The sequence below is a fragment of the Myotis yumanensis genome, unplaced genomic scaffold, assembly GCF_028538775.1.
Source record: "Myotis yumanensis isolate MYYU_CA2020_CCGP unplaced genomic scaffold, mMyoYum1.0.hap1 SCAF_2, whole genome shotgun sequence".
Classification (NCBI taxonomy): domain Eukaryota; kingdom Metazoa; phylum Chordata; class Mammalia; order Chiroptera; family Vespertilionidae; genus Myotis; species Myotis yumanensis.
The window spans coordinates 7,631,399-7,657,810 of record NW_027223753.1 but is presented as its reverse complement, the minus strand read 5'-3'; the positions used below and the strand labels follow the sequence as shown (position 1 = coordinate 7,657,810).

Sequence of the window (26,412 nt, the reverse complement as noted above, 5' to 3'; positions counted from 1 at the left end):
CCCGGGACCCAGCTCGAGGCCTCGCTTGTGAATATTAAGCAGGCAGCAGATGGTGGTTGCTGGAGGTGTCCCTACTATTTACAGAGCATCCCCTCAGATGCTGTGCCACATGCTAATTTGTACATTATCTCAATCCTCACGATAACCCTATGAGGTGGATGCTACGCATCCCCATTTTACAGATGAAGCAACTGAGGCTTAGAGAGATCGCATCACTCGCAGCTGATACGTGGCCTAGAAGGGCTGAAACTGGGATTTGAATTCAGGCTGACTCATGCACGACCGATGCTGTGAGCTCTGACTCTAGCCAAGTTCACAGCCCCTATTTCACAAAACAGTGTGAGTCAGAGTTTTACAGACTGACAGCTAAGCCCTGAGCTCTAACCAAATTGTGGTTATTTCTTCTTATGGCTGCCTCCTGTGCCATGGGCTCCTTAGACATGTGGTGGTGCCTGCTCCATCTCTGTATCTCCATCCCTAACATGGCACCTATTCTCCCAGGGTGGGGAAGAAGGAGACTAGAAAATTGTCCGTGGCAATTCTGGAAGACTGCCTGGAGGAAGCCAGGTTCCTTGGAATGTGGTGAGAGGGCACGATGGAAAGAGGGTGTGTGTGAGGCTCAAAGGTGGACACGATAAAGCCCTTTATGGGGTGCTATGTGCTTTTGAAGGAGTGGGAAAGAACTAGAAGTGTGTTTGGAGGAGCCCAAAGTACCTGACTATTTCAGGGGTACAGCTGGAGCAGTTTGTGCTCCACACACGAGCCCTTTCCCTCTGCAGGAGCAGAGCCCAGGCCTCCTCGGGAGGGATGAAGGTCCTTGCTCCTCCAGAAGAGATGGATGGGCATCTCCGGGCGAGAGACCACGGGGAGCTACTGAGAAACTGGTAGGCTACTTGAGAAGCATTATTTGTAGGTAACAGTTAGCTAATTAATTAAACATTTCTTAAGTGCCTATTACATTCTAGGGCTGATTCTAGGAACTTGGACAATGTACTGGCCCTCATGGAAGTTTCATTTTAGTGGGGGGAAAGTAGAATAAATAAGCAAACTAACAAACAAGCTAGGAATTTCAGGTGGTAATAAATGCTTTGAAGAAAATAAAACAAGGTTGTAGCATAGAGAGTGACTGGGAGAGAGGAGGTCAGTGAAGGCCAGGCTGAGGAGGTGACATTTGGGCCGAGAAAACCTGAATGGCCAAATGGCACCAACTATGCCAAGAGCTGGGGGAAACGTGTTTCAGCCAGACCACAGAACAGGTGAAGGTCCTGGGGTAGAAACAAAAGTGATGAATTAGATAGGTGTACAAAAGGACTAGAGTGGCTGGAGGGTGGTGAGCCAAGGGCAGAGTGAAAAAAAGGGGTGGGAGAGGCATGTCGGGTCAGACCACTCAGGGTCTGGTAGGATTTTATTTCAAGTGCCACAGTGTATTAGCTAGTTAATGCTATGTAACAAATGACCCCAACTTTTAGCAGTTTGAAACAAAACTCATTTTTTATCTCACAGTTTCTGTGGATCAGGAATCTGGGCATGCCTTCGCGGGGTTCTCGACTTCAGGGGCTCTCCATGACTGCAGTCCAGATGTTGGCTGGGCTGTAGACATCTCAGCGTTTGACTGGGAAGGCTCCACTTCACGCTCACATGACTGTTGTCAGGATTCAGTTCCTCAGGGCTATTGATCTGAGGCCGTTCTCAGTTTCTCACAGGCAGGCCTTTCCAATGTGGAAGCTTGCTTCCTCAAAGCACACAAACTAAAGACGCAAGAGAGAGTCTGATAGCAAGACAGAAGCCATCGTCTTTTGCAACCTAATCATGGAAATGGCATTTGTCATCCTGGCCATATTCTATTCATCAGAAGCAAGTCACACAACCGGTTTCGTCCTCACTAAAGGAATACCAGCAGGTGAGGGTCTCCTTAGAAACCTGCCTACCACACACAGGAAGCCACTGGAGGTGTCTGAGCAGGGAGATGACATGACCTGATGTACCTTGTCAAAGAATCACTTTGACTTTCTTGAGCATTAGGAGTATGAGTGGCGGGTGGGCAAGAGAGGACACAGGAAGGCCAGTGGGGACTTCAGTAAAAGATGATGCCCGTCAGGACTAAGGGAGTGACCATGGAGAGGCAAGGAAGGAGGTCTGGGGGGCCTTGCCAATGGACGGGAGGCAGGGGCCAGCGAGGAGGAAACAGATGACTCCTGGGCTGGCTGTGACATGTGCCTCCCGCCGGTGGGATGACCATGACTTTGCCTCTCGGGATGTGTGCTCTGTGATTGTCTCCTCCTGGGAGAGACGGTAACACTATCCCCAACCTCCTCCAGCCCTACATTTGCTGGATGGCTGGCCCACCTGAGGAGCACCGGCCCTGAGCAGAGAGCAGATGTCTCCTTGTGCCAGGCTGAGGGATCAACCCCATGCTCAGTCTTAGTCTGCCCATGCTTAGAGCAACCAAGCCAGCGAGCAGGAGCAGGGCGGGAGGGCGCTCACCTATAACTGTGCTCACAAAGGCAGGAAAGAGCTAAGGGGTGTGTCTGTGTCCATCTGTCCCTCTGTCTCAGGTGGGACATGGTTCAGGGCAGGGAGAGTTACTGAAGCTCACCCTCGAATGTCAGGGCATCCCTAACAAATAAATCCAGAGAGACAAACACATTCTTTACCTGAAGAACACCACCTCCACGAAATCTTCACCTGCTATAGGTGAAAAGATAGAAAACCTGATGATTTTTAGAAATATATATATTTTTTATTGATTTCAGAGATGAAAGGAGAGAGAGATCGAAACATTAATGATGACAGAGAATCATTGATCAGCTGCCCCTTGCACATCCCACACTGGGGATCGAGCCTGCAACCCGGGCATGTGCCCTGACCGGGAGTTGAACCGTGACCTTCTGGTTCATAGATTGATGCTCAAACACTGAGCCACGCCAGCCGGGCAAGAGCTTGATAATGATGTGGCTACCATTTGTTGTGTCAGTCTCACTGCTAAGCACTCATAGACATCTCAATTAATCCTCTTAACAACCCAGTCATGTAGGCATTTCCCACTTCACAGATGGGAAAACTGAGGATTAGAGAAGTTAACTTGCCCAGGGCGACAGAGCCAGTGAACGGGAGGGCCAGGATTTGACCCGGGTGTGTCTGACTCCAAGCCCACGTTCCTAACCATACCACCACCCTGCCCCCCATTAAGGCTGGTTGCATACTCATCTCCTGCCTCCAGGAGTAAAAAGGGGCAGCAGCTTTTATTCTAAAGAGTGGGTCCAGGCTTGTCAGAGAGGAGCAGAGCAGAAGCCTGTTTTACTGCAGCAGCAGAGGGTGCCCCCTGGTGGTGGCAGCGATGAAGAGCAGCGGGTGGGAACATGAGGACCCTGGGTTTAGCTAAGTTGATTGGGGGTGGGGTGGGGGAGGTGGACACAGAGACAAAGCCGTGTCCATGGAGACTGGGTTCATCAAGTCAGCTTGCCCCAGGCAAAGGGCCAAAGTGCATCTCCTTTCCTGGAGCCCATGGGGTGTTCTCATGGCTCCTACCTAGGTCAGCCAGGCGCTCATCACAAGGGTAACCCAAATGACATCACTCAACACCAGCCACATGCATCACTCACCCCAGTGTCTGCAGCTACATCCATACTCCCGCATGTGCCATACTGGCGTCATCTTGTTTATAATTTAGGGCCTAGAGTTTTGGCTAATTTAGAGGTCTGGCAACAAGACTGACTCGATTGTTTTTGCTTACAGGGGCCAGGCTCCACATGGGGGATTCCCTGGGTACCACTGTCCACACAGCTGCCCAAGGCTTCACGGGGAGTCGGACATGGGCCCCTTACAGGACGAGACAGGAAGTGCTCTGTAGCTAGGGGAGCACAGGGCAGGGGTGGGGCTTCAGCTTGGCCAGTGGGGGAAGGCGTGATGTCAGCTTTGAAAACACCAGGACACCTTGGGTGCTTGCCACCCCCTCCCCCCCCCCCGCCCCCCCCCCCGTTTTGAGCCTCTTAAATGAGAATCACAAACTGTGTTGATTCTGAGAATAAATACAAGCCTGGAGCTGACAGCGAGTCTCTGAAGGTCCCTCCAGTCACCTGCGTGGTTTCTTCAGGCAGATCGAAGGCTGAGAGAGGCCCCTTCCCGGGAGGGAGCAGGGGCGTGCAGCAGCTGGGGTGTCAGGATGCCTGTGTTCTATTTCCAGCAGCTGTCACTGGCTCGCCCTGTGACCTTGCTGAGGTCACAGCCAGGCTTTCCCTGCAGGGAAAACAGGTGGCAAAGCTCGAATTTTCCCAAGGGATGCAAATCCTGGAAGATGGGGTCCTCCCTGCCCCCCACAAACCTCAGCCACGCCGGGTCCTGCCAATATTGATGAAAAAGGCTTCAGTTTCATTTCAGGGGACTTTGGGGGCGGCGGGGGGGGGGGGGAGGGGGAGACACCAAAGCAAGAAGCAAGGAGTTCCTGCCACAGCAAGACTATGGCCACTTTCACATGCAGTGTGTCCCAAACATTTTTCAGATCACGTTCCACAGCACTGGTTCCCACAGGGTCCTCGAGCCACCCGTGGTGGTGGTGGGGGGGGAGGGGGGGAGGCATTTTTCTTTCTAGTTTCAAGATGAAGGCATCAAGGCCGAGAGTGGCTTTTCTCAACGCTTTAATGACCAGGGACCCCTTTTATTATTTGACTGCCATGCACCCCCCTGTCGGCAAGCCCTTGCTAAATGCATTTATTAAGTAGAAATTCAGCTGTTTTCATGCATCAAAGTCACCCATGAGCGCCGGTTTCTGCTCAGCACCAAAGAACTAGGGCCACCCCGAGCCCACCACCCAGACCTGCAGCATTTACTCCGGTGACTTCCGCAGAGGTGAAGGCCCAGTTCCCACCACACTGTTTGAAATCCCGAAAAGAGTTCATCCTCAAGGAGCCCAGGGACCCCAGGCTGGGAAGTATTCCCCAGAGAGGTCCAGTGGCCCAGGAGAGGCATGTGGCTAGCAGTGGGGCCAGGGCCAGGGGCCTGCCTCCCAGTCCAGCGCTCCAGCCTCGCAGCCCACTCAGACACACAGGCACAGGGCACACACGTACAAGACAAGCAGCCAACCGAACGCAGGTGCCCTGAAGCAGCGATGCTGAGGGCTCCCCGCAGTAATAAATAGGCTCCCCTAACACTGTAGTGAGCAGCGGGAACCAGGCCCGAGACTGGAAAGGTGGGGGTGTCACAGATCATTACAATGTATCGTGTAGGCAGTGGGGCACGCTCACCCACTCTGGGGGGACTCAGACCATTGCTCTGGCACCTGCCTCTTCAAGAGGAGGAGACAGACCAGCGAGGGGGCTGAGCCCCTGCAGCTGGGGGCCCCGGAAGAGTGGGGACACCCCCAGAAGCCTCAGGGGTTCTGGCATGGAGGCAGGGAAAGAGCTGCAGGACCCCCCGCGGCTCAGCGCTCCCCTCCCCCTGCTCCCCAGGGCTCCTGAAACTCCTCATCTGTGGAGCCGCTGGCTCAGACCCAGAGGCTCAGGGTTTTGATCCACCGGAAGGCACCAAGACTCCATGTACCTTTGGAAAAAGGCTGGGGCTTAGCTCTGTGGCTTTAGCATCCGAGCCTCCACCAAAGCAAATCAGGGCCGGGGGCCAGGGCAGGGTCTCTGGGGCCGGTTGCCCAACAGCTGTTCCCTGGGTTATTTTGGTCCAGCTTATCAATTCCAGGGTATTTGGACCAAAATAGCCCTCAGCGTGGTGGCTCTGTGGGGACCTCTCCTTAGAAAAGTTTCTTAAATAGAGAGTGGGAGGTGACCTGCCTTCCTGAGCTCTCAGCCTTGACACCTCCCTGACCTGCTTCCTTGGGGACCCAAGCTGGGAGCTGGTGGGGGAGGAGTGAACGTTAAGAGGGAAGAGATCATTTTTTAATTCGGTTTATTGACCCCGTGGTGGACCTCCGTAGCTGGTGACAGACATACGACTTTTTCCCATTTTACCGAGGGGGCGCAGGGGGTCCAGAGAGGTGAGGCACGGAGGCCACAGGACAGGGAAGCCAGGCCTCCTCACCCCAGGCCACACCCCTTCGGGTGGGCCTCCTAGTCCAGCAGCAGATCGGCACTGGCCGCTGCCCGTTCCTGACGAGCACGGGATCAACGTGGAAAGTGCTGACTGGCCTTGGCCTTCCTCTGGCCACAGCGGGGCGTTGGGCGGCTGCCAGCCTCGAGGACCCCGCCGGCCTCCTCGCTGAGATTGGGGTAGGGGTTGGGAGGGAGGAAGAAAAGCCATCCTCTGGCGCCCTGCCCAACCCCATGGACAGCCGGGTCGCGGCCCCCCAGGAGCCTGCCGGGATGGCTCCGGGCGCAGGGCCACCGTGACCCGGGTTGCGCTCCCTTTGGCAACGGGGTGGCGCCCGGGGAGCGTGCTTTGGCACCTGGCGGGCGTGGGGGTACCGGGCTCGGGGCCCTGGAAACCGCCTGGGCTGGGATGCGCTCGGTAACCGAGCTTAGTCGTCGAGGGCTCCTGGCCGAGCGCACACGGCAGCTGCTTATCAGGTCCCCGAAGTAAGCCGTCCGGGGGGCGGGGGCGCATTTGGCTACCGCATTTGGCGACCACCTCTTGGCCACTCTCGCCGCTCCCGTCTCTCCCCCGGGATTTAACAGAGGGTTAATTTCCTGTCCAGGCAAATCCTTCCCGAGTCCCTCGCCCCTCCCTCCCGGCTCCCCTTCACCTCCCCGGTCCCCCCCCCGCCCCCCCCCCCCCCCCGCTCCGTCCCTTCCGCTCCGGGCTCCCCTAGTCCACCCGCGCTGCGCTCACTCGCCCCCGCGCGCCCGGGCGCACGCCCTCCCCGCCCCGGCCGCCCTCCCGCTCCCAGCGCCCTGCCCTCCCGAGAGCCGGTCCGCGTCGCCGCGGCTCGCGCGGGTCAGCCATGCGCCCCCTCACCGCCCCCCGCGCCCCCGCGGGATCCGCCGCCGCCGCGCTCGGGCTCTGCAGCCTCCTGCTGCTGCTCGGGCCCGGCCGCGCCTGCCCCGCGGGCTGCGCCTGCCCCGACCCGCACACCGTGGACTGCCGCGGCCGCGGGCTGCCCAGCGTGCCCGACCCCTTCCCCCTGGACGTGCGCAAGCTGCTGGTGGCCGGCAACCGCATCCAGCGCATCCCCGAGGACTTCTTCATCTTCCACGGCGACCTGGTCTACCTGGACTTCAGGAACAACTCGCTGCGCTCGCTGGAGGAGGGCACGTTCCGCGGCTCGGCCAAGCTCGCCTTCCTCGACCTCAGCTACAACAACCTGACCCAGCTGGGCGCCGGCGCCTTCCGCTCGGCCGGGAGGCTGGTCCGGCTGAGCCTGGCCAACAACCGCCTGGAGGGCGTGCACGAGGCGGCCTTCGAGACCCTGGAGTCGCTGCAGGTGCTGGAGCTCAACGACAACGACCTGCGCAGCCTCAGCGTGGCCGCCCTGGCCGCGCTGCCCGCGCTGCGCTCCCTGCGCCTGGACGGCAACCCCTGGCTCTGCGACTGCGACTTCGCCCACCTCTTCACCTGGATCCAGGAGAACGCGTCCAAGCTGCCCAAAGGCGAGCCGGGGCGGCGGGGCGGGGACGGAGCTGGCGGAGGGAGGAGGAAGGGGGCCGGGCGAGGCCACCCAGCCCAGGGGCCTGGGGTGGAGCCTGGAAGAGGTCTGGGTGCTGGTGAGAGACGGCGCTGGGTGAGAGTTGCTCCCTGCTGTAACCTCGCAAGCTCCTAGCCTGAACTTTTTCTGGGAAAGGGGCTGGGGAGGGACACTTCTGGATTCTCCAGAGTTTCTGGGCCCGGATGCTATACTCCCCCCCACACCCCCCGCCCCCACCCTTCTCCAACAACCCACTTTCCAAAGTTAGAGATCTGTCATTTCTCCGTCACTCGTGACCGAAATCACCTCATGGGCCTCTGGGTCCTAGTACTGGTCGGTGTGGGTTACTTAACAACCCCTTCTGAATGGAAGGCACCCTCCTGATAGGAAACAGCTGATCGCGTTCTCACTACCCTGAACGTGGAGAGAGCCAGCAGCGCTAAGAACTCCCCAGCAGCCTCCAGGGCCGGAGCAGGTGTGTTTCTCAGCTCCCAGCTGGCCCTTCTCTCTAAAGGGGGTGAGGATATTCCTGGTGAGTGGTAATGGCAGCGCTCTGAGAGCCAGGTTCTGTGATTTTGCAGCCCAGATGCGAAATCGCCCAACAAAAATGTGAGCAGGTGCATCTTTCGCTTTCCTGGTGCAGCTTTCCCTGGGTGACAGGGACATGCACCCCCACCTGCAGACAGGAGCACCGGGGCCTGGTAGTTACGGCCCGTGAAGGCCAGCGGGAAGGAAGCAAAGGCAGAGTGGGAAGGAAGGGACCTCAGCATCCACAGGGATGAGCCCCAGACAGGGAGCAGGCGGAGTGTCCTTGCCCTCAGGGATCTCTGCCTTCCACACGGGGCCCAGCAGGGGCCTCCAGAGCCTGGCTCCACCTCCAGCTCAAGCTGGGGACCTCCAGCATGTCCCTAAGGCTCTGGGTAGAACAGGAGCCAGAGCTGTGTGACACACACGATAAAAGGTGACATCAATACGGATTTAGCTTCCATAGATCCTTTTTCCATGCACTGAGGATTCAGGATGTTGCTCACCTACACCCTGGATTCCTGTGCTCACATATTCATTCCACACCTAACTAAGCCCCCACCCCAGGCAGGGCCAGTCACTCCTCGGCAGGCGCAGGCCCCTGAGATGCCACTTTAAGCCCAGGCAGACGCTCTCCTATTAAAAAAAAAAAAGCCCTAAAAGGTACAGACACCCCAGTTTTAAACTTTGCCTTCATTCACTGGCCGGGCTCCCCAGACCCTCCCCACCACAAGCTGCCCGGGAGGCAGGAAGACCTCACTGTGGAATGGGACCGTGCCTCGGTCCTGATGGTTTCTGCCTATGCTTCACCATGGACTTGGCATCTTTACCCCCGCGGTTAACTGAGCTGACATAACGGTCTCTCGTCACCACGTGAGGGCTGGGTGTTATGGGGTCAGGATCTGTAGGTTTAGCCTCGTGCTGCCATCGATGGCTGTGACCTTGAACGGGCCACCTGTCCTGTTGGCCTCAGTGTTCTCATCTCCGAAGTGCTGTGGTTGGCCTCTGAGGTCTCTACGGGGACCTTGGTTTGGAGTCTGAAGACATAGACTTGAGTCCTCGCTTAAAACCTGGGTGACTCTGGGTGGGTCACTTAACTTTGAGCCTCATCTTCCTCCTGTTTGAAACTGGCACCTGGAATGCTGTGTAGTCATCAGACCTGGTGATTTTCGGGATCAAAACCAGATCATGTCGGTGGAAGGAAGGAGCAGTATGAATGCAAAATGTCATTTCTCCCAGACGTATGATCCTAGCAAGTCTCTGACCTCCCTGCACTTCAGTTTCCCTACCTCTAACCTCAGCGTGCAGTCCCCGAATCCCACACTGTGTTTAAATGAGATCAATTCCATCCAGGGCCCAGTCATGCTTAGCACAGGATGGGCGCTCTATAACCTCAGGCACCCCCTCCCTCCTTTCCTGCATTTGTGCAGGACAAAGTGGCCGAGAGCCCACACTCTGGCACTGAGCTGCTGGGTTCAAATCCTGCCTCTACTTCTTACTAGTTGGGTGACCCTCAGTACCCCAGTTTCCTCATCTGTAAAATGAGGATGATGCTAGTACCCATCTCAGGAAGGGCACACGCAGGTCCCTGGGGGAAGACTGAATAGCTAAGACCCCTCTTTCACTTCCCTTTGTAGCCTCAGCCACGTGTGGCCCACCTACTAGGGAAGTGAAGGGAACTAATTCTCATGCCCAGCGACCTTGACATGGGCAGCAGTAGGGAGGGAAGGCGGAGAGGAGTGGGGATCAGGGACACAATTACACAGGTGCACATGCTATGCCTTGGGTCTGCTAACCTGGCTCCTGCCTGGGGCAGCTTCCTGGAAAGGCCATTCTGGGCTCGGCTCGGGCCCTGTGGGCAGACCCTGCATGGAGTCCTCTCTAGGAAGGGGTGTCGTGCAGGTAGGGTGCTCACCAGTTATGTCACTAACCTGCCTACCAGGCTGGACCCACGGCTCTCTGGGGGTCCCTGCTCCCATCTCCTAGTAACCACTCTCCTTTTCTGACGCCAGACACTGAGAGAGCCTGGTTTGGTGGGAAGAGTGAGGACTTCTTGTCATACTGACAAAATAGACAGTAGTCCAGCCAAAGAGACCGAAGCTGATGACTTTCTCCCCTGGTGACTCCAAGGTGACCCTATTGCTTTTTCTTTAAAATGGAAAGCAGTTTTATTTTCTGGAGGATGAGGTAACAGGCTCCATACAGACTCGGGAGCTGTGGAAAAGTCTCACAAAGAAATGAAAAGCACCCAGAATCCCACCACTATTAAAGGTTTTCTGTATTTCATTTGGTTTTATTCTTAAGCACGTACATATTTTTTAAACAAGTTGATACTAGATTATACACCTTATTGCTGATTTTGTGTCTCTTACTGAATTGTGAGAGTTTCCTGTCTTTGCAGTTCTTTGAAAATTTAACTTTAAAAAAAAATTAAATGTATTGGGGTGACTTTGGTCAACATGAACATAGAGGTTTCAGGGTGGGTTTCTAAGTGACAAGATCTGTATATCGCACCCTGTGCCCACCACCCAGAGTCAGGTCTTCTCCTGTCACCTTCTATTAGGACCTCCTTCTCCTTCCACCCCCTTCCCTCTGGCAACCACCACACTGCTGTGTGTATTCACGAGTTTCAGTTTTATATCCTACACATGAGTGAAATCATATGGTTCTTAGCTTTTGAAAATTTGACTTTTAATGGCCACGTAATGGGTCGTTTTATCAATCTATTAACTGGCTTGTCTCCTGTTAGAAGTATGGGTAGATGCCTTATTTTTGTTGTCTACGGACAATGCTGAACATCCTCATACGTGCAGAGGAAAAGCTCTGGGAATGTCTTTGGGGTGGATTTTTTGAGGTGAGAACACAGAGGGAAAGTCTATGTTTATTTTAAACCTCTGGAGACATTTTTGCCCAATTGCGCCCCAGGCAGGGGACACCGGTGGCCAGTAGAGAGTACCCGGGCCACCCCACCTTTCCCAGCTTTATTCTTTTGAAACATTTGACTGGCAGAATAATCTGTCCCCTCATTGCTTTCATTTGCATCACAGTTTTCATCCCCAGCTGAGTGAACATTTTGTGTGTTTATCCAACCCCTGGCAGCAGCTGACCAAGGTCTCACTCTGCCTTTGACAGGTCTGTGCACGGCCTGTGTGCCACGGGCTACTGCATTTTTAATTTGCCTCTTAATTAGAATTAAGTCCCCTGGTGTCACCTTTCTCACAATTACTTGTGTCCAGGGCCAGGTGTCGGCTTCTACGGGCGCCGCGGTCTGGAGCTCCGGGGAAGAGGCCGCTGTGTGCACGGGCCGAGGCGACCTCACCTCGTTTGCTCCCTGGACAGCCGGCTCCCAGGGTCCTGCTGTTCCATCCCAAACACCGGCTCTTTCTGAAAACATCACATTCATCATGTCACTCTGTCGCTTCACTCACAGGGTGACCTTGTTGCTGGGAAACAGGGGACAGTGGCCCTGCCTTCCTGCCCACCCAGGACAGCCTGGGGCACGCAGTTGGGGATTTGCTCTGGGGAGGCCAGGCCCACCGTTAGCTGGGTGACCCCGCGCCAGCTGACCCAGATTCCCAAGGGGTAGGCCCTTTTAGCCAAGTGGCCGTCCAACTCCCACTGTCCCCGAATTGTGTGGTTTCCAGTGTCAGTGGAATAAGGTGCTTGGAAGGCTGTGTCACCTTCAGGCTGGAAGTGCGTTGAGGGCCCTGTGTCGTGTGGGTTGTGGTGAGTACCTGGATCTGGCACATTCACAGCTACAGGAACCAAGTCTCCAAATCGCATCCTGAACAGGTTGCCCCCGGGTCGCAGAGGAGTGCACACCTCCAGGCCTGGGGACCGTCCTGGGCTCCTGCCCTCAGGTCCTCGCCCAACTGTCACAGGTCCCGATTCTCACCTCTACTTCTACCTTTCTGGTTCTCACTTAGCTCCCCGCGTCCACCGCTCTGGGCACCCCGAGGCTGAGTTGGGAGTCTGCCCTGTGCTCTCTCATTGGATCCTGTGTTACCTCCATGACCACTGCTTGATATTGGCAGTTCATGAGTCTGGCCCGTTGCAAGGACAAAATGTGTCTCGTTTCTCCTTGAATCCCCAGCAGCTAACCCAGTATAAGGTGTGTTTGGAAATCTCCCATGGCTTCCATGTTACTTAAACCCAGATTCTTCCCATGGCCCACAGGCTCCCAGCCTCCTTCTCCCCTCCCTCCCTGTCCTAGCCTATCCCAACGTCATGGGTGACAGGGAGGGATGAACGGGGTCCAGAGGAGAGAGGGAAGGAGCATCACTGAGCAGAGACGGGGGAGACACAAAGTCCAGTTCTATGGCTCAGATGAAATTGTCCCCCGAGGAGAGGCCAGGTGAGTTCCAAGATGACCAGTCTCAGGGCTGAGTGAGCCCCGAGAGTACTGAGGGCACTGTGGTGTCATGGAGAGAGGGTAGGCTTTGTGGACAGGCCTGCCTTTAAATCAAGACCCTCCCAGATGAGCTGTATGACTTGGGGCAAGTCACACAGCTCCTCTGAGCCCCTGTCTCTGCATGTAAAAAGTACCCCACACTCAAGAGCCGAAGGTGGAGGCAACCCAAGTGTTCATTGATGGATGAATGGATGAGCAAGATGGGGCCCATCTATACAGTGAGGTATCATTCAGCCTTAAAGGGAAGGGAATCCTGACACATGCTACAGTGTGGATGAGCCTTGGGGTAATTGTGCTAAGCAAAATAAGTGGTTCACAAAGGGACAGATAGTGTCTGAGGCCACTTGTCTGAGGCACCTGAAAGCAGTCAAATGCATAGAGATAGAAAGTAGAATGGTGGCTGCCGGGGCCTGGGGGAGGGAGAAATGGGGAGTTAGTGTTTAATGAGGACAGAGATTGAATTTTATAAGGTGAAAGTTGTTCTGGAAATGGATGGTGGTGATGGTTGCACAACAGTATGTAATGCCACTGAACTGTACCAGTACACTTAAAAATAGCTCAGATGGTAAATTTTATGTTATTTATGTTGTGGTATTTTACTACAATTAAAAAAAATGTTTTCATGGGAGTAGAAAAATAAATTACCTTAAAGCAGGGCATCTCAGCCCGGCACGATTGACGTGATGGACTGGCTAGTTCTTTGCCTTGGAGGTTGTCCTGTGCCCTGTAGGATGTTTAGCAGCATTCCTGTCTTCTACCCACTCAATGCCAGTAGCACCCGACCGGGGAGTGACAACTGAAAATCTCTCCAGACATCACTGAATGCTCCCTGAGGGGGAAGATCACCCAGGTTGAGAACTAGTGCTCTGAAGGGCTGTTGAGAAAGAGGATTAAGTGAGATGATAATGGTAAAGTACTTAATATAGTTCCTGAAAAATAGTGGGAGTTTCTATAAATAGTACTTCCTTGTAGAATGTAAAATCATGATCAACCATGTCATTGGAGGGGACCCACTAACACACATGCCCCTTTTCAACCCAAGGATGTTCCTGTTGCTTCTCCCAGCTGAGCAGAGAGCCCATCATTAGAGATCAACTTGGGACTCTGGGTATTCAGAAGGGCAAGTCTGGGAGGGAGCCACAGTGGGTGCCTCTGAGCACCCAGGGGCAGCATGGAGCATTGCTTGCCATGAGCTGTGGGAGGGACCAGCCTCACAGGGCCACGTAGATTTCCTCACACTGGCTGTGTCAGGAGAGTCTCTCTGACCAGATCATCAATAATAATGAGACATAGGTTGGTACCCCAGGCACTCAGCCCAGGACCCAACTCATAGCAAGCATCTGTTATTGATAATGGAGGTGGTGGCAGTGGTGGTGGTAGAAGTGGTGGAGGTTGGCGTCATGGTGGCGATGGTAGACATGGTGGAAGTGGGCATGGAGATAGATGGTGGACACGGGGAAGAGGTGGACATGGAGGAGGTGGTGGACATCATGGTGGAGATGGTAGACACAGGCGAGGTGATGGAAGAAGCAATGGCAGTGACGGTGGAGATGCGGGAGTGATGGTGATGTTGGTGGTGGTCGTGGAAAACACATACATGCCACCCGGAGAATAACACTTTAGGCCCTCAATGACCATCTCTGCTCACTTCCTCCCAGAGGAAGACAGGTTAGGAAAACTGCCTGCAGGTCAGTTCATTTCCCATGCTTGTGCGCGTGACTGTGTTGCTGTCCTCAGGCTCGGCGTGGGAGATGGGCCTGAGTGTAGGGTAGCAGACACAAGTCACAGTCCTGGTGCAGGACTCACTCCTCTCTGCTGCCCTCTACAGACACGCTCTGTGGGGCCAGGACATCTTCCTCTGGTGGACGTCAGCTGACTGTTTAATCAGGAGAAGTGTCTGCCGGCTGAGACAGGGAGGACAGCGGGGAATTTTCCCTACGCAGCAATCAGCATTTAATGAAAGTGATGGAGGGGAACAGAGATCAGCACTATCAGAAATGAGAGCGGGTGCTCCCAGGCATCCCAACCCCCAGCAGCAGGAGCAGGCGGGCACACCTCAGATGCCCCTTCGTGCAGTCTTCCTTCGCAGCACGGGCTGTGTTACCCGCAACTTCCCTAGGAGCTCATAGTCCTCTGAGACCCTGGTGCCCAGAAAGAGCACTACACAGGGAGTCAGCAGAGCTGGGTTCCACCCGCACTCCCTGTGACCTGAGACAAGTTGCCTAACCAGGGGTCGGCAAACCGAGGCTTGTGAGCCACATGCGGCTCTTTGGCCCTTTGAGTGTGGCTTTTCCACAAAATACCACATGTGGGTGCGCACGTACAGTGCGATTGAAACTTCATGGCCCATGCGCAGAAGTCAGCTTTCGGCCGGGGTGAGTCTGTTTTGAAGAAGTACTGTTGATATTTGGCTCTGTTGACTAATGAGTTTGCCGACCACTGAGATAGACGAAACAAGTATACAAGACGAGTGTGGATGGGAGAGTTGGAAGGGGTCGACCTCAGCGAATGTACCTCAATCAGATTGAGGACGTTTTTAGCAAAGGCCAGCTTAGGAGGACCCTAATTAAGTTAATAACAATGTACCTACCTATATAGTTTAAGTTTAAAAAATTTGGCTCTCAAAAGAAATTTCAATCGTTGTACTGTTGACATTTGGCTCTGTTGACTAATGAGTTTGCCGACCACTGGCCTAACCTCTCTGGGCCTCACATCTGTAAAATAGAGGGGGAGAGGTGGCAAGGAGGGCAATGAACACGTCAAAGGTGCCCTGCGATCTGAGATGCTGTGAAGTCAGGAGGCCCTGGCTGAAAGGCTCCCTGTGTGTGCGGAAGGACAAAAGCTGCTCTGTTTCTGGTCCTTTCGGTTTGGAGTTTGGGGGGCTAGTGGGGAGGGCCTGGCAAGGTGCCTCGCCAGCCCCGGCTGAGCCCTCACTCCAGTGGGCGGCAGAGGAGTGAGCTCTGGCCGAGAACCGTGGGACCCACGCCCACTGGTCCCCGGAGAACCAGTGTGGAAGGGGGAGCCCCTTCCCGGGACCTGTAGCTCCAGCAGGGAGTTGGGTGAAGAGCAGCCACTCTGTCCCCATGTGCCTTGTCGCCAGGACCTTCTCACACCTCGGGAAGACTTGCAAGCTCTTCGGTCTTGGCAGACAGCTCACAGAACACCCCAAGTGGTCAATGAGCGCAGCAGACAACGTCAGAGAACGGCGAACTAAATCAGCAATGTGCCATTTCACAGCGCAGACACAAAGGTGGAGAGTGACAAAGAGCCGTGCTTGGCATGGGTTCAGGGCCTCTCTCACAATCTTCAACTTGTGGGGATGCGTCTTGGGAAACAATTAAGAATCTGTGCATGGATGCTCCTTGCAGCTCTGCGTAAGGAAAAGACCGTAAACATCCTGGGGTTGGGTAAGTCACGGCTCATCTACACAATAAAATACCTGTAGCCGTTACAGCTGACATGTGATCATTGTATGGGTTAAATAGAGAGGTGTTCCTGGTCTGGTTAGCCAACAGAGTGGTGGAGTATATTTCTACTTGGAGGATTTGTGTACAGGTCCCACAGAAAAATCTAGAATGGTGTTAGATATGTATTTGTGAGTCCTTTTGTTCCCCTTTTTATTTGTGTTCTGTGTACACAGGCTTTGTATACAGGGTGGGGCAAAGTTTTTTTACAGTTGTTCCAATGGAAAATAATACAGTGATTAATGAATAATAGTACAGGAATAAACTCTTTGTTTTGCATACTCACAACTATAAACCTACTTTTGCCCACCTCTACAGTAAATAGAATTAGGAAAACAAATATATGTATTTTTAAAAATATATTTTTATTGATTTCAGAGAGGAAGCGAGAGGGAGAGAGAGATAGAAACTTCAATGATGAGAGAGAATCATTGATTGGCTGCCTCTTGCACACCCCCCACTGGGGATTAAGCCCACAACCCAGGCATGTGCCCTGACTGGTAATTGAACCGTGACCTCCTAGTTTATAAGACAATGCTCAACCACTGAGCCACACCAGCCGAGCCAAAAAATATGTTTAATGACAACAAGTGCTTAGGGGAGCCTGTTGTTGATCTGGGCGCGGCAGCTCCCGGAGGCCAGATCCAGGAAAGGCCCCGAGAGATCCCCTGGCCGAGGGCCCATGCGCTGACAAGGGATGAAAGATTAATCTCCTCTCAGCCTTCCTCTGTGTCATCATCTATTTCGGGAGAATGGCAGCTCTTCACCCTCCCCAGCTCAGGTGTCAGCTGCTGGGAAGAAGTCATTAGTGAAGGGGACAGAGCCCGGAGGGTGGCGGCAGGCAGGTACGGAGCCCCCTGCACAAGGAAGGGGCCCGTCTCTCCCGAGTGTGCCCTGGCGGAGAAGGAGCGGTGCCCGTGAAGGCAGGGCCTCACTCCCCTCAGTGCACCTGCTCCCTGAGTTTTCTCCCTGGGAGAAGAGGCCAGCGGCACTGGTCCTTCCCACTCTCTCGGGCCCTACAGCCACCCCGCACTCGGTTTGGTAGGACAGCTGGCAGAGCGGGATGATCTGTGGCTGCGGGACAGGGATGGACAAGACAGGTGTCAGCCCATCCTTGAACTCCATCTTCCTCCAGTCCGTTGGTTGGACCTCTTGAGTATAAACAATGGCAACCGCCCTCACTGGTTTGGCTCAGTGGATAGAGCATCGGCCTGTGGACTAAGAGTCCCAGGTTTGATTCCGGTCAAGGGCATGTACCTGGATTGTGGGCTCAGTCCTCAGTGTGGGGCGTGCAGGAGGCAGCCGATCAATGATTCTCTCTCATCATTGATGTTTCTATCTCTTTCTCCCCCTCCCTTTCTCTCTGAAATCAATAAAAATATATTACAACAAAACAAAACAAAAAAACCATGTCAGCCAACTCTGGCGAGTGTGAGCAAGAAGGGGCTTATTTCGGGGATAGCAGGTAACTCACACACTGAAGAAACACCAGGGACAAGGACAGCATCGAATGAGGCAGCTCCACCCTGGCTGGTGCGGCTCATAGTTGAGTGTCGACTAATGAACCAGGAGGTCCCGGTTCGATTCCCGGTCAGGGCACATGGGTGGGTTTCGGGCTCTCAGGAGATCTTAGTCACAGGTGGATGGTCTTTTCCTCAACTCCTACCCCTGCCTTTCACTGCCCAGCTGCCTCGGCGACAGACAGGTGACAGGCTCGCTGCCCTGGGGGGTTGCACACTCGGATGCTTGCGCAGGGGCCAGCCAGGTGACAGGGGGAGTGAGCAGCCCCACGGCCTGGGTCCTGTCTCATTACAAAAGCCTGACCATTGTCTCCATGTGACAACACTGTCTCGTCTCCTGATTTAAGTGCTTTTTTAGATTCTTAAAGTGAAAGACCTGGTGATGACAAACGAAAGCATTGGGCAGCCCGAGTGGGGCTCTTGGCTGCGAATTTTAGTCTCCTAATCCAAACCTCAGTCCCTGGCGCTGTCCATCAAGGTACGCATTTCGGAGCAGCCAGGAGCCCTTCCCCTGACAAGGGCGTCCAGAGGCTGTGCCAGCAGCCTGAGCTTCCCGGTCTGGTCCGTCCCGGTCAGAGCCTGGGCAGGAGGGATGCAGGAGCGCGCTAGGGCCTCCTTCTGAAAGACACTCTGTCTGGAAGGAATTTGTTCTGAGGCACCGTGTGGGGCTGACCTCTGAGACGAGGGGGGCGGTGTGGTGGCCGGGGCCAGTCTCGGCTCGCTCATTTCCTGGACAGGTCATTTGACAGCTCAGTTCGGTCATCTGCAAAATGGGGACAATGACAGTGGCTCCTCACTGAATGGGCATTGAGATTAAATAGGCTAATGCGTGTAAGGCCCTAAGATTGGCGGCCGGCACACATGGATGCCACGTAAGTGTTAACTGAGACGCTGAGGAGATGGAGATAGAACATTCCAGATCAGGAGGGAAGGTCATAGAGAGCAACCTCCTCTCCTCCATGTGCCCCACGCTTCCTTCCTCTGCCCCTTCCCACCTCCCCCCAAGGCCCTGGCTCTCATTTCTCAACTCCTCCGGGCTGTCCCTGGACCACAGTGCAACTTTTCATTTTCTCTCTTAAAATATCATTTGTGGCCCGGCCAGCATGACTCAGTGGTTGAGCATCGACCTATGAACCTGGAGGTTGTGGTTTGATTCCCGGTCGGGGCACACGCCTGGGTTTCGGGCTCAAACTCCAGTGTGGGGTGTGCAGGGGACAGCTGATCAATGATTCTCTCTCCTCATTGATGTTTCTATCTCTCTCTCCCTCTCCCTTCCTCTCTGAGATCAATAAAAATATAGCCCTGGCCAGTTTGGCTCAGTGGATAGAGCATTGGCCTGAGAACCAAAGGGCCTGGGTTCAATTCCAGTCAAGGGCACATACCTTGGTTGCAGGCTCCTCCCCAGCCTGGGCCCTGGTCAGGGTGTGTGCAGACGGCAACCAATCAATGTGTTTCTCTCACATCAATGTTTCTCTCTCTTTCCCTCTCTCCTACACTTGCTCTAAAAATCAATGGAAAAATATCCTTGGGTGAGGATTAACAAAAAATAAAAAATATATATATTTTAGAAAATATCTCATTTGTGCCTGTGTCCTGATGCCCCTCCCATTAGACTGAAGTCTCTCTCTCCTGTCTTTCTCTACCTTTTTTCTACCTTCCCTGTCTCCCATCTTTCCTTCCTTCCTCCCTTCCCTCCTTCCTTTTTTCTTTCTTCCTTTTTTGTATCTAGCATGAAGCCTCACCCATTTTGTTTAATTCATGAATCAAAGAAAGCTGTTTAATAATGAAATGTCTGTCTAGTAACTAAGAGTAGCCCTGCCTTAGAAGGCTACCCACTTAGCTGAGCATTTCGGCCTAGAGTGGAGCGGGGGGGGGGGGGGGGGGGGGGGGGATTCTGTCTCCTCTCCCACTACCCTCCTGGGGACACGTGGCACTGTCTGGACAGTTGTTGTTTTTTCCCCCCAAAATATATTTTTATGGATTTCAGAGAGGAAGGGAGAGGGAGAGGGAGAGAGAAACATCAATGATGAGAGAATCATTGATTGGCTGCCTCCTGCACGCCCCACACTGGGGATCAAACCCACAACCCGGGCATGTGCCCTGACCGGGAATTGCACCGTGGCCTCCTGGGTCATAGGTCGATGCTCAACCACTGAGCCACGATGGCTGGGCTGGAGATAGTTTTGATTGTCACAATGGGAGGGGACATGCTCCCCGCCTCTAGCAGGCAGAGGGCAGGGACGATGATAAGCACCCTTCAGTGCAGAGGCCCGCCCCACATTATAGGGTTATCCAGTCCCAATTGTCAGTAGGGCTGAGGCTGAGAAATTCTGGTCTAAAGTAGGATCCTGCAGGAGAGAAGAGGGAACCCCAAAGTCAGGGTACCCCATCTCCCAAGTCTGCAGTCGGCCTGGAATGTGTCTTTCGAAGGCCCTGGCAGCAATGCTCTGCCCCCTCTGCAGGCCCGGCTGACTCTTTGTCCGACTCTTCTTATTTCCTGGTCCTTTGTGAGCTGTGGAAACCCATCAAGCCGGTGGATCTTATCGTGAAAGCGCCTTCGAGCGTGTCCCGGGGTCTCCCACCCCGGCTGAGCTCATGTGTGGCGGTTTTTAAACAGGTCTGTCTCTTCTAGCCACAGAGAAATGTGAGGTGACATTTCCTCAGTGTCACTCTGTAAAAATGCCAAAGTAATCTCAAGGCACAAAGAACATCGGGGAAAGCAGGATTGGTGTGAGGAGTCGGGGCGGGCTCTGTAGCTGGTGGTGGTTTGTTGTGGTTGCTTTCCCGTGAATGCAGGTCATTGAATGAGAAATTGTACAGCGTTTCTCTAGGTAATGATGACCTCTTATGGGGCTTGAATGTTATCTTGGCTTTAGAAACTGCCTGTGCTTCATACCGCTTATTGGTGTCCATATTGTTTATTTTAATAACACCTTTGGCTGGGGGTCGGGGGGATGTTAATAGGAGGTGGGTCAAGCCCTGCATAGGTGGCTCAGTTGGTTGGAGCATTGTCCTGTATACCAGAAGGTTGCGGGTTTGGTCCCTGCTTGGGGCTCATACAGGAGGTAACCAATCAATGTTTTTCTCTCACATTGATGTTTCTCTCTCTCTCCCTTCTTCTCTCTCTCTAAAAAATCAATTAAAAAAAATATGCCTTAAAAAGAAAAGAGGAGGCAGATCAATTGATTTTCCCACTTTTCCATTGAAGAAAAGTGTCCACAAGGAAATCCCAATAAAACACCGTCTTAAAGCTCTCCTGTTCTGTCCAAAGGCATTTAAAATGCTCAAAAGAAGTAAACAAAAGTTTGGCTTCTTCAAAAAAAGGAAACAGTCATGAATTGTAGTCAAGTGGAAGCTGGAGAAACCTAAAGAGCTCTGGTCCAGTTAATTCCTTGGGTATAGAAGGTAGGAACTGAGTCTGGGAGGAGGGACTGTGAGTCTGGTTGCCAGGCAATGGTTCCCATGGGGAGGAGAGCATCATAGATTGGCTATTGACACATAAAAGATGGGCCAGAACTGAAGAAAGGAGGAAAAGCTCAGCCACTCTTCATTCCTCTTCTGTTTCTGATTTGGAGAAGGAAATATCCTATATAATAAAAACCTAATATGCAAATTGACCGAACTGCAGAACAACCAATGGAATGACCGGTTGCTATGACGTGCACTGACCACCAGGGTGCAGACGCTCAATGCAAGAGCTGCCCCCAGCTTGCAGGCCCCAGGCCAGCCAATGCGGTGCCAGCAGGGCCCCCCCCCCCGAGTTGCCCTGCCAGTCACCCCCACAGATCGGCCCTGATGGCCGGCCAGGCCTATGGACCCTACCCGTGCATAAATTTTGTGAGACCTGTTTGCGGCCTCTAGTATGCAAATAAAGACCCCAAAGGATAGCTGCAGATTTACTGTGCAATTAGCAGGGCCACTCTTTGCAAGACAGAAACCAGTTAATTAGTGTGATGTGAAGAAATCATCTCGACTTACAGGTAATGCTGGAGATGGGTTGAGGGACAGCTTTTGAATCCAGGAAGCGCTGAAAAAGCGAGCAATGGAAGGTTTTCCCGAGGGCTGAAAGGAAGCCAGAGGTAAGCAGAGATCGCAGGCAGTTGTGCTTAATGACACATGGTGTTCTTACATCTCTGAGAAGCTGTGTTGCTGACACAGCAAGCTCTATACACTCCCCGAGCTTCAGTTTTCTCGTCCGTAGTTGGCATAATAACAGTGCCTACCTCAGAAGGTGGTTGTGCGAATCAGAAGTTCATATGTATGTAGCACTTAGAACAGGGTTTGTACTTCTCAAGTGCCATAGGAGGGTGAGTTACTACTATTTGGTTTTTCTCTTTTCTTCCACGTAAGAAACAGATGATGTGAGTTCTTTATGCATTTGAATGTCATGCATTTTTTTGTATCTGAAGTCTATACTTTGTATGTAGTTCATATTGTGTATCAGTCGGGATGTGCAGATTATGCTTGGTAACACACACTAGCAGCCCCCATCCCATGGCATCTGCCCCGCCCTCCATCCCCCCCTTCCAGGGGCTGGGTATTACCAGGTCTGGATTAGGGTCTACAGAGGTCCTAGACCCTAAAAGTTTATGCTGCCTTCCCATCACCATCCTGAGTGACTCAAAATCAGAAGATGCCATGGCCAGGCTGGTGTTGCTCAGTGGTTGAGCATCGACCTATGAACCAGAAGGTCAGGGTTTGATTCCTGGTTAGGGCACATGCCTGGCTTGTGGGCTCCATCCCCAGTGTGGGGCGTGCAGGAGACAGCCAATCAACGATTCTCTCAACATTGATGTGTCTATCTCTCTCTCCCTCTCCCTTCCTCTCTGAAATCAATAATATATAGGGAAAACATGTCTCCCATCGTAGTTACACGGAGGCTTTTAAAAAGGCTCAAATTCCATTCCAATCAACTTCTCCCCCTTTTGCTCTTGGGGGGCTGCTTCTGCTTTGCACTTTGCAAGCACTGGCCTTGCCAACTTTTAGGCAATCCCGTGCTACAGCCTAAATCTGTCTCTCATCCTGCCCACCCCTTCCAGGCCTCGATGAAATCCAGTGCTCCCTGCCCCCCGAGAATAGGAGGGTGTTCCTGCGCCAGCTGTCGGAGGCCAGCTTCAGCGAGTGCAGGTTCAGCCTCTCGCTCACAGACCTGTTCATCATCATCTTCTCGGGCGTGGCCGTGTCCATCGCCGCCATCATCTCCAGCTTCTTCCTGGCCACCGTGGTGCAGTGCTTCCAGAGGTGCACCCCCAACAAGGACGCCGAGGAGGAGGACGAGGATGAGGACGACTGAGCCCCCCCTCCCGTTCCTCGCTTTCCAGAACCCACGCTCCTGGCTCCCCTTGGAGAGAGAGGGAAATGCTGAGACCCACACGGTCAGTGCCCTGAATCGCCCAGAGTGGCGCCTGCTCCACGCCTGGGACCTGGGGCACACCGGGTGGGACCTCCGACCTCAGAGCATAGAATCCGCAGCTTGAGGAGCTCAGGAAGGCTTCCTGGAGGAGGGGCTGCCGCTCAGTGTGGGGAGATGATGGAGTCAGGCTTCACAGCCGTCGGTGGGGTTACGAGACGTGTAGCACTCACCCACAATGACTTTGTGACATCCACGGCTCTGGCCTGGCCTGGGCCGCCATGATGCACCTCCTTCCTCCCAGGAGGTGGCTGCTCAGACAGTGGGGGTCGGGGTTCAGGTCCCTCTACCCCATTTGGCTAACATGGCACCAAGGAGAAAGCCAAGAACTGGCCGGAGGGTGTTTGTTGTTCCATTTTGGTTGGGAAAACTTTTGTGGACAGAAACCAAACCTTGAGCCTTATCCCCTCGAGGCAGTGACCCACAGAGCAAGGACAGTCGCTTTGAACAGTCCTGATGGGCTCTGCTCAGAGTCACTCTTCCCTCTGGCATTTCCCCTCCTCATCCCCAGACTTGTCACTCTCCAGCGTTCCCCCTGCTGGCACTGCTCCAGACCCGCCAGCTCCAGAATTTGCGCAGAAACCTTCCGGGAGGCCAGGCTTCCAGAAAGCAGGAGGCATCGGACCCACAACATGGTAAAGACATGAAACGAACAAACTGGGACTCGGCCTCTGAAACCCTCCCCCCGCGGCCTCAGGCTGAGTGTGATGTGATTTTGGAGCCCAGGCCGTGGCAGGCAGTGATTCCCAGTGCGGGGAATGCAGCGCTTTAGTTCTGAGGTAGCACGACACCAGCAGTGTCGTGGGCCCAGCGGGGTAATGCGAGGCGACACGCGATAGCAGCTCTGGGCCTAATGGGGACTGACAGAGGGGGCTCACGAGAAGCTCCAGGATGTTTCTGGGCATCACGCCCCCATTGTTTCTCACAATACACTCCTTACGTGACTCCTCCATTGCTCCTTTCCGTCTCCTGAGTGTTTGCTAAGCGCCAGGCATTGAGTAAGACAGACAGGCCCCTGCTCTTGTGGGCCTCGTATTACTATGGGTGGAACATAAACAGGTAAGCAAAACTGAAATTGCAAGTAGTGATGGGCGCCATGAAGGAAATAAATGAGGCCTTGTGGCAGAGTAACTGGTTGAAACCACTCAAGAATGGGCAGTTGGGTGTACTAGCGAGGGTTCTCTAGAGAAACAAAAAGCCAGCAAGAGATATGTATATTCTTTCTTTCTATCTATCTATCTATCTATCTATCTATCTATCTATCTATCATCTTTCCATCCCCCACAACCTGGGGATATACCCTGACTGGGAAATGATTGGTGGCCTCCTTGTTCATAGGTCAGCGCTCAACCACTGAACCAGTTTGGTCCAGTTTTGTGGTGGGTTGAATCCACAGATGCAAAACCTGGGGATACAGAGGGCTGACTATATATTTATTGAAAAAAATCCGCATATTTGTGGACCCATATAGTTCAGACTGGTACTGTTCAGAGGGGCCTGTATTTCTGGGGATGGAGTCTCTCTTGGGCTTTAAGTCAGTTTGAACTGGCACCCACCAAGCATCCATTGTGTCTTCCGGGGTTCGCCCTGACCCTGGACAGTGTGGCCTCAACCCACCCTGCTGGGGCTCTTGGCCTGCCCTTCCCAAACCATCCCTGCCCTGCCCAGGTGTTTAATTCCAAGCTGCCATTCCTGGAGGTGACCTTGCAGGGGTGACCTTCCTTTCAGCCTCACTCACCCGCCAGGATGCAATAAAATTATGGCAGCAACTTGACTTTGTAGGTAGTTCATATTGTGTATCAGTCGGGATGTGCAGATTATGCTTGGTAACAAACACTAACAGCCCCTGGGGCAGGGCTGCCACCTGCTGCAGCCATGGCAACCAGCCAGCTTCCACACCGATGAGGTTCAGGGGGAACAGGAAAGGAAGTGGGCATAGAAGCCATTCAGCAGTTCTGGTCCTTCCTCATTGATGGGGAGGCTGCAGAATTCTCCTGAGACTGGAGGGAGCCGTGGGCTCCACACACCCTTCTGAGCTGCCTGAGAGGGTGACAAACGCAGGGGCGGAACATGCTCACTGTGGAGCTCTAAGTTGGAACCATGACGTCTCCTCCATCCCCTGAATCCCCATGGAATCCTCTATCCCCAGAGATACCCCTTGGACAGGATGCTCCATGAAGTCAGGGCCAGTGGGCCACCATTGCTGAATACCATCCCTTGACCAGGCCTGGCAGATAGGAGCCCTTAACTGTCACAACACTCACTTGTTACAACCCCCATTATCACATGAACAGAGCACATAAACTTCCCCTCCCACAGAGGGTCACGCCACGTGGCCTCCCTCCCTACGGAAGGAAGGTCAAGGGAAGGAGGCGGCAAGGTGGAGTCCAGGCTGAGGTCCATGCAGGCCGGCGTGCTGCGGTGGACCCACAACCGCTGAAATGGCTCTCACGGTGTTTGGGAGTGGGGTCACTGGAGTATTAAACTAGCAGAATGCCCAGCCGGTGTGGCTCAGTGGTTGAACATCAACCTTTGAACCAGGAGGTCAAGGTTTAATTCCCACTCAGGGCACATGCCCCGGTTGCAGGCTTGATCCCCAGTTGTGGACATGCAGGAGGCAGCTGATCAATCATTCTCTCTCATCATTGATGTTTCTATCTCTCTCTTCCTCTCCCTTCCTCTCTGAAATCAATAAAAAAATATTTTTTAAAAATAGCAGAGTAATAAAACACTCCAGAAGACACCAGAGGATTCCCTTTCTGCACATTCGGAGGGCAGTGGAGCTGGGCGTGCTGCTCACCTGGCCGGCCCGTGGGCTGTGTGATGTGCCGTGAGTAGTCCTGCTCCTGTGCCTGTCCCCAGTACTCACACCCCTCGGCCCCTGGGCACTGCTTCAGTTTCCCATGCAGGGCCCTGACCTGCTGTCCCCTCCACCGGGAATGCTCTTCCCCTAGATCAGTGATGGCGAACCTATGACACGCGTGTCAGAGGTGACACGCGAACTCATTTTTTTTGGTTGATTTTTCTTTGTTAAATGGCATTTAAATATATAAAATAAATATCAAAAATATAAACCTTTGTCTTACTATGGGTGCAAATATCAAAAAATTTCTATATGTGACACGGCACCAGAGTTAAGTTAGGTTTTTCAAAATGCTGACACGCCGAGCTCAAAAGGTTCGCCATCACTGCCCTAGATCGTTGCTGCTTCTTGTCAGTCAGGTCTCAGCTCAAAGGTCACCTTCTCTGAGGTCTGCCCTGCCCATCCCAGCGAAAGAGACCCTCACCTGCCACCCTCTAGTGCATCGTCACCTGTTTCACTCTCTTCACAGCACTCAGGGCTGTGTGGGCTTCCTGGGTGTCGCTGGCTTGCTTGTGTCTGTCTCCCCCTCTGTAGATTGCACGCAGTGAGAGTGAGGCCCATGCTTGTCATGTTTATCCTGTATTCCCAGAGCCTAGACCTGGTGTGGGCTTGGCCGGAGCCTGATAAATATTGTGAAGCCTCTCAGTAAATATAA

General features: G+C 53.6%; 1 protein-coding gene and 1 long non-coding RNA gene across 3 annotated transcripts; one reads left to right on the top strand and one right to left on the bottom strand.

Annotated features, from left to right (window-relative positions):
* Positions 1–1,472: 1,472 nt before the first annotated feature.
* On the bottom strand, positions 1,473–7,487 carry LOC139002890 (uncharacterized). Its single transcript, XR_011470193.1, has 4 exons — positions 7,151–7,487; positions 4,077–4,236; positions 2,655–2,688; positions 1,473–1,748 (listed from the first exon to the last, which is right to left on the bottom strand). It is a non-coding gene; the product is annotated as an uncharacterized lncRNA (long non-coding RNA).
* Positions 6,884–25,980, top strand: LRRC38 (leucine rich repeat containing 38). 2 transcript variants are annotated; one of them, XR_011470192.1, is made up of 3 exons: positions 6,884–7,529; positions 22,524–23,529; positions 25,611–25,980. XR_011470192.1 is itself a non-coding variant. In XM_070404115.1 (2 exons), the coding sequence occupies exons 1-2, from the start codon at positions 6,884–6,886 to the stop codon at positions 22,775–22,777; spliced, it is 900 nt and encodes a 299-aa protein (XP_070260216.1). In that variant the 3' UTR covers positions 22,778–23,846. The 2 variants fall into 2 exon arrangements, 1 of the variants encoding a protein (XP_070260216.1); XM_070404115.1 differs by lacking the exon at positions 25,611–25,980 and having other exon boundaries at positions 22,524–23,846.
* Positions 25,981–26,412: the final 432 nt, after the last annotated feature.

Bases quoted from the DNA above. Each gene is read 5' to 3' on its own strand.
- LRRC38 (XM_070404115.1), top strand. From the start codon at position 6,884: ATGCGCCCCCTCACCGCCCCCCGCGCCCCCGCGGGATCCGCCGCCGCC. The intron at 7,530-22,523 runs GCGAGCCGGGGC...CACCCCTTCCAG, and splicing joins CGCGTCCAAGCTGCCCAAAG to GCCTCGATGAAATCCAGTGC.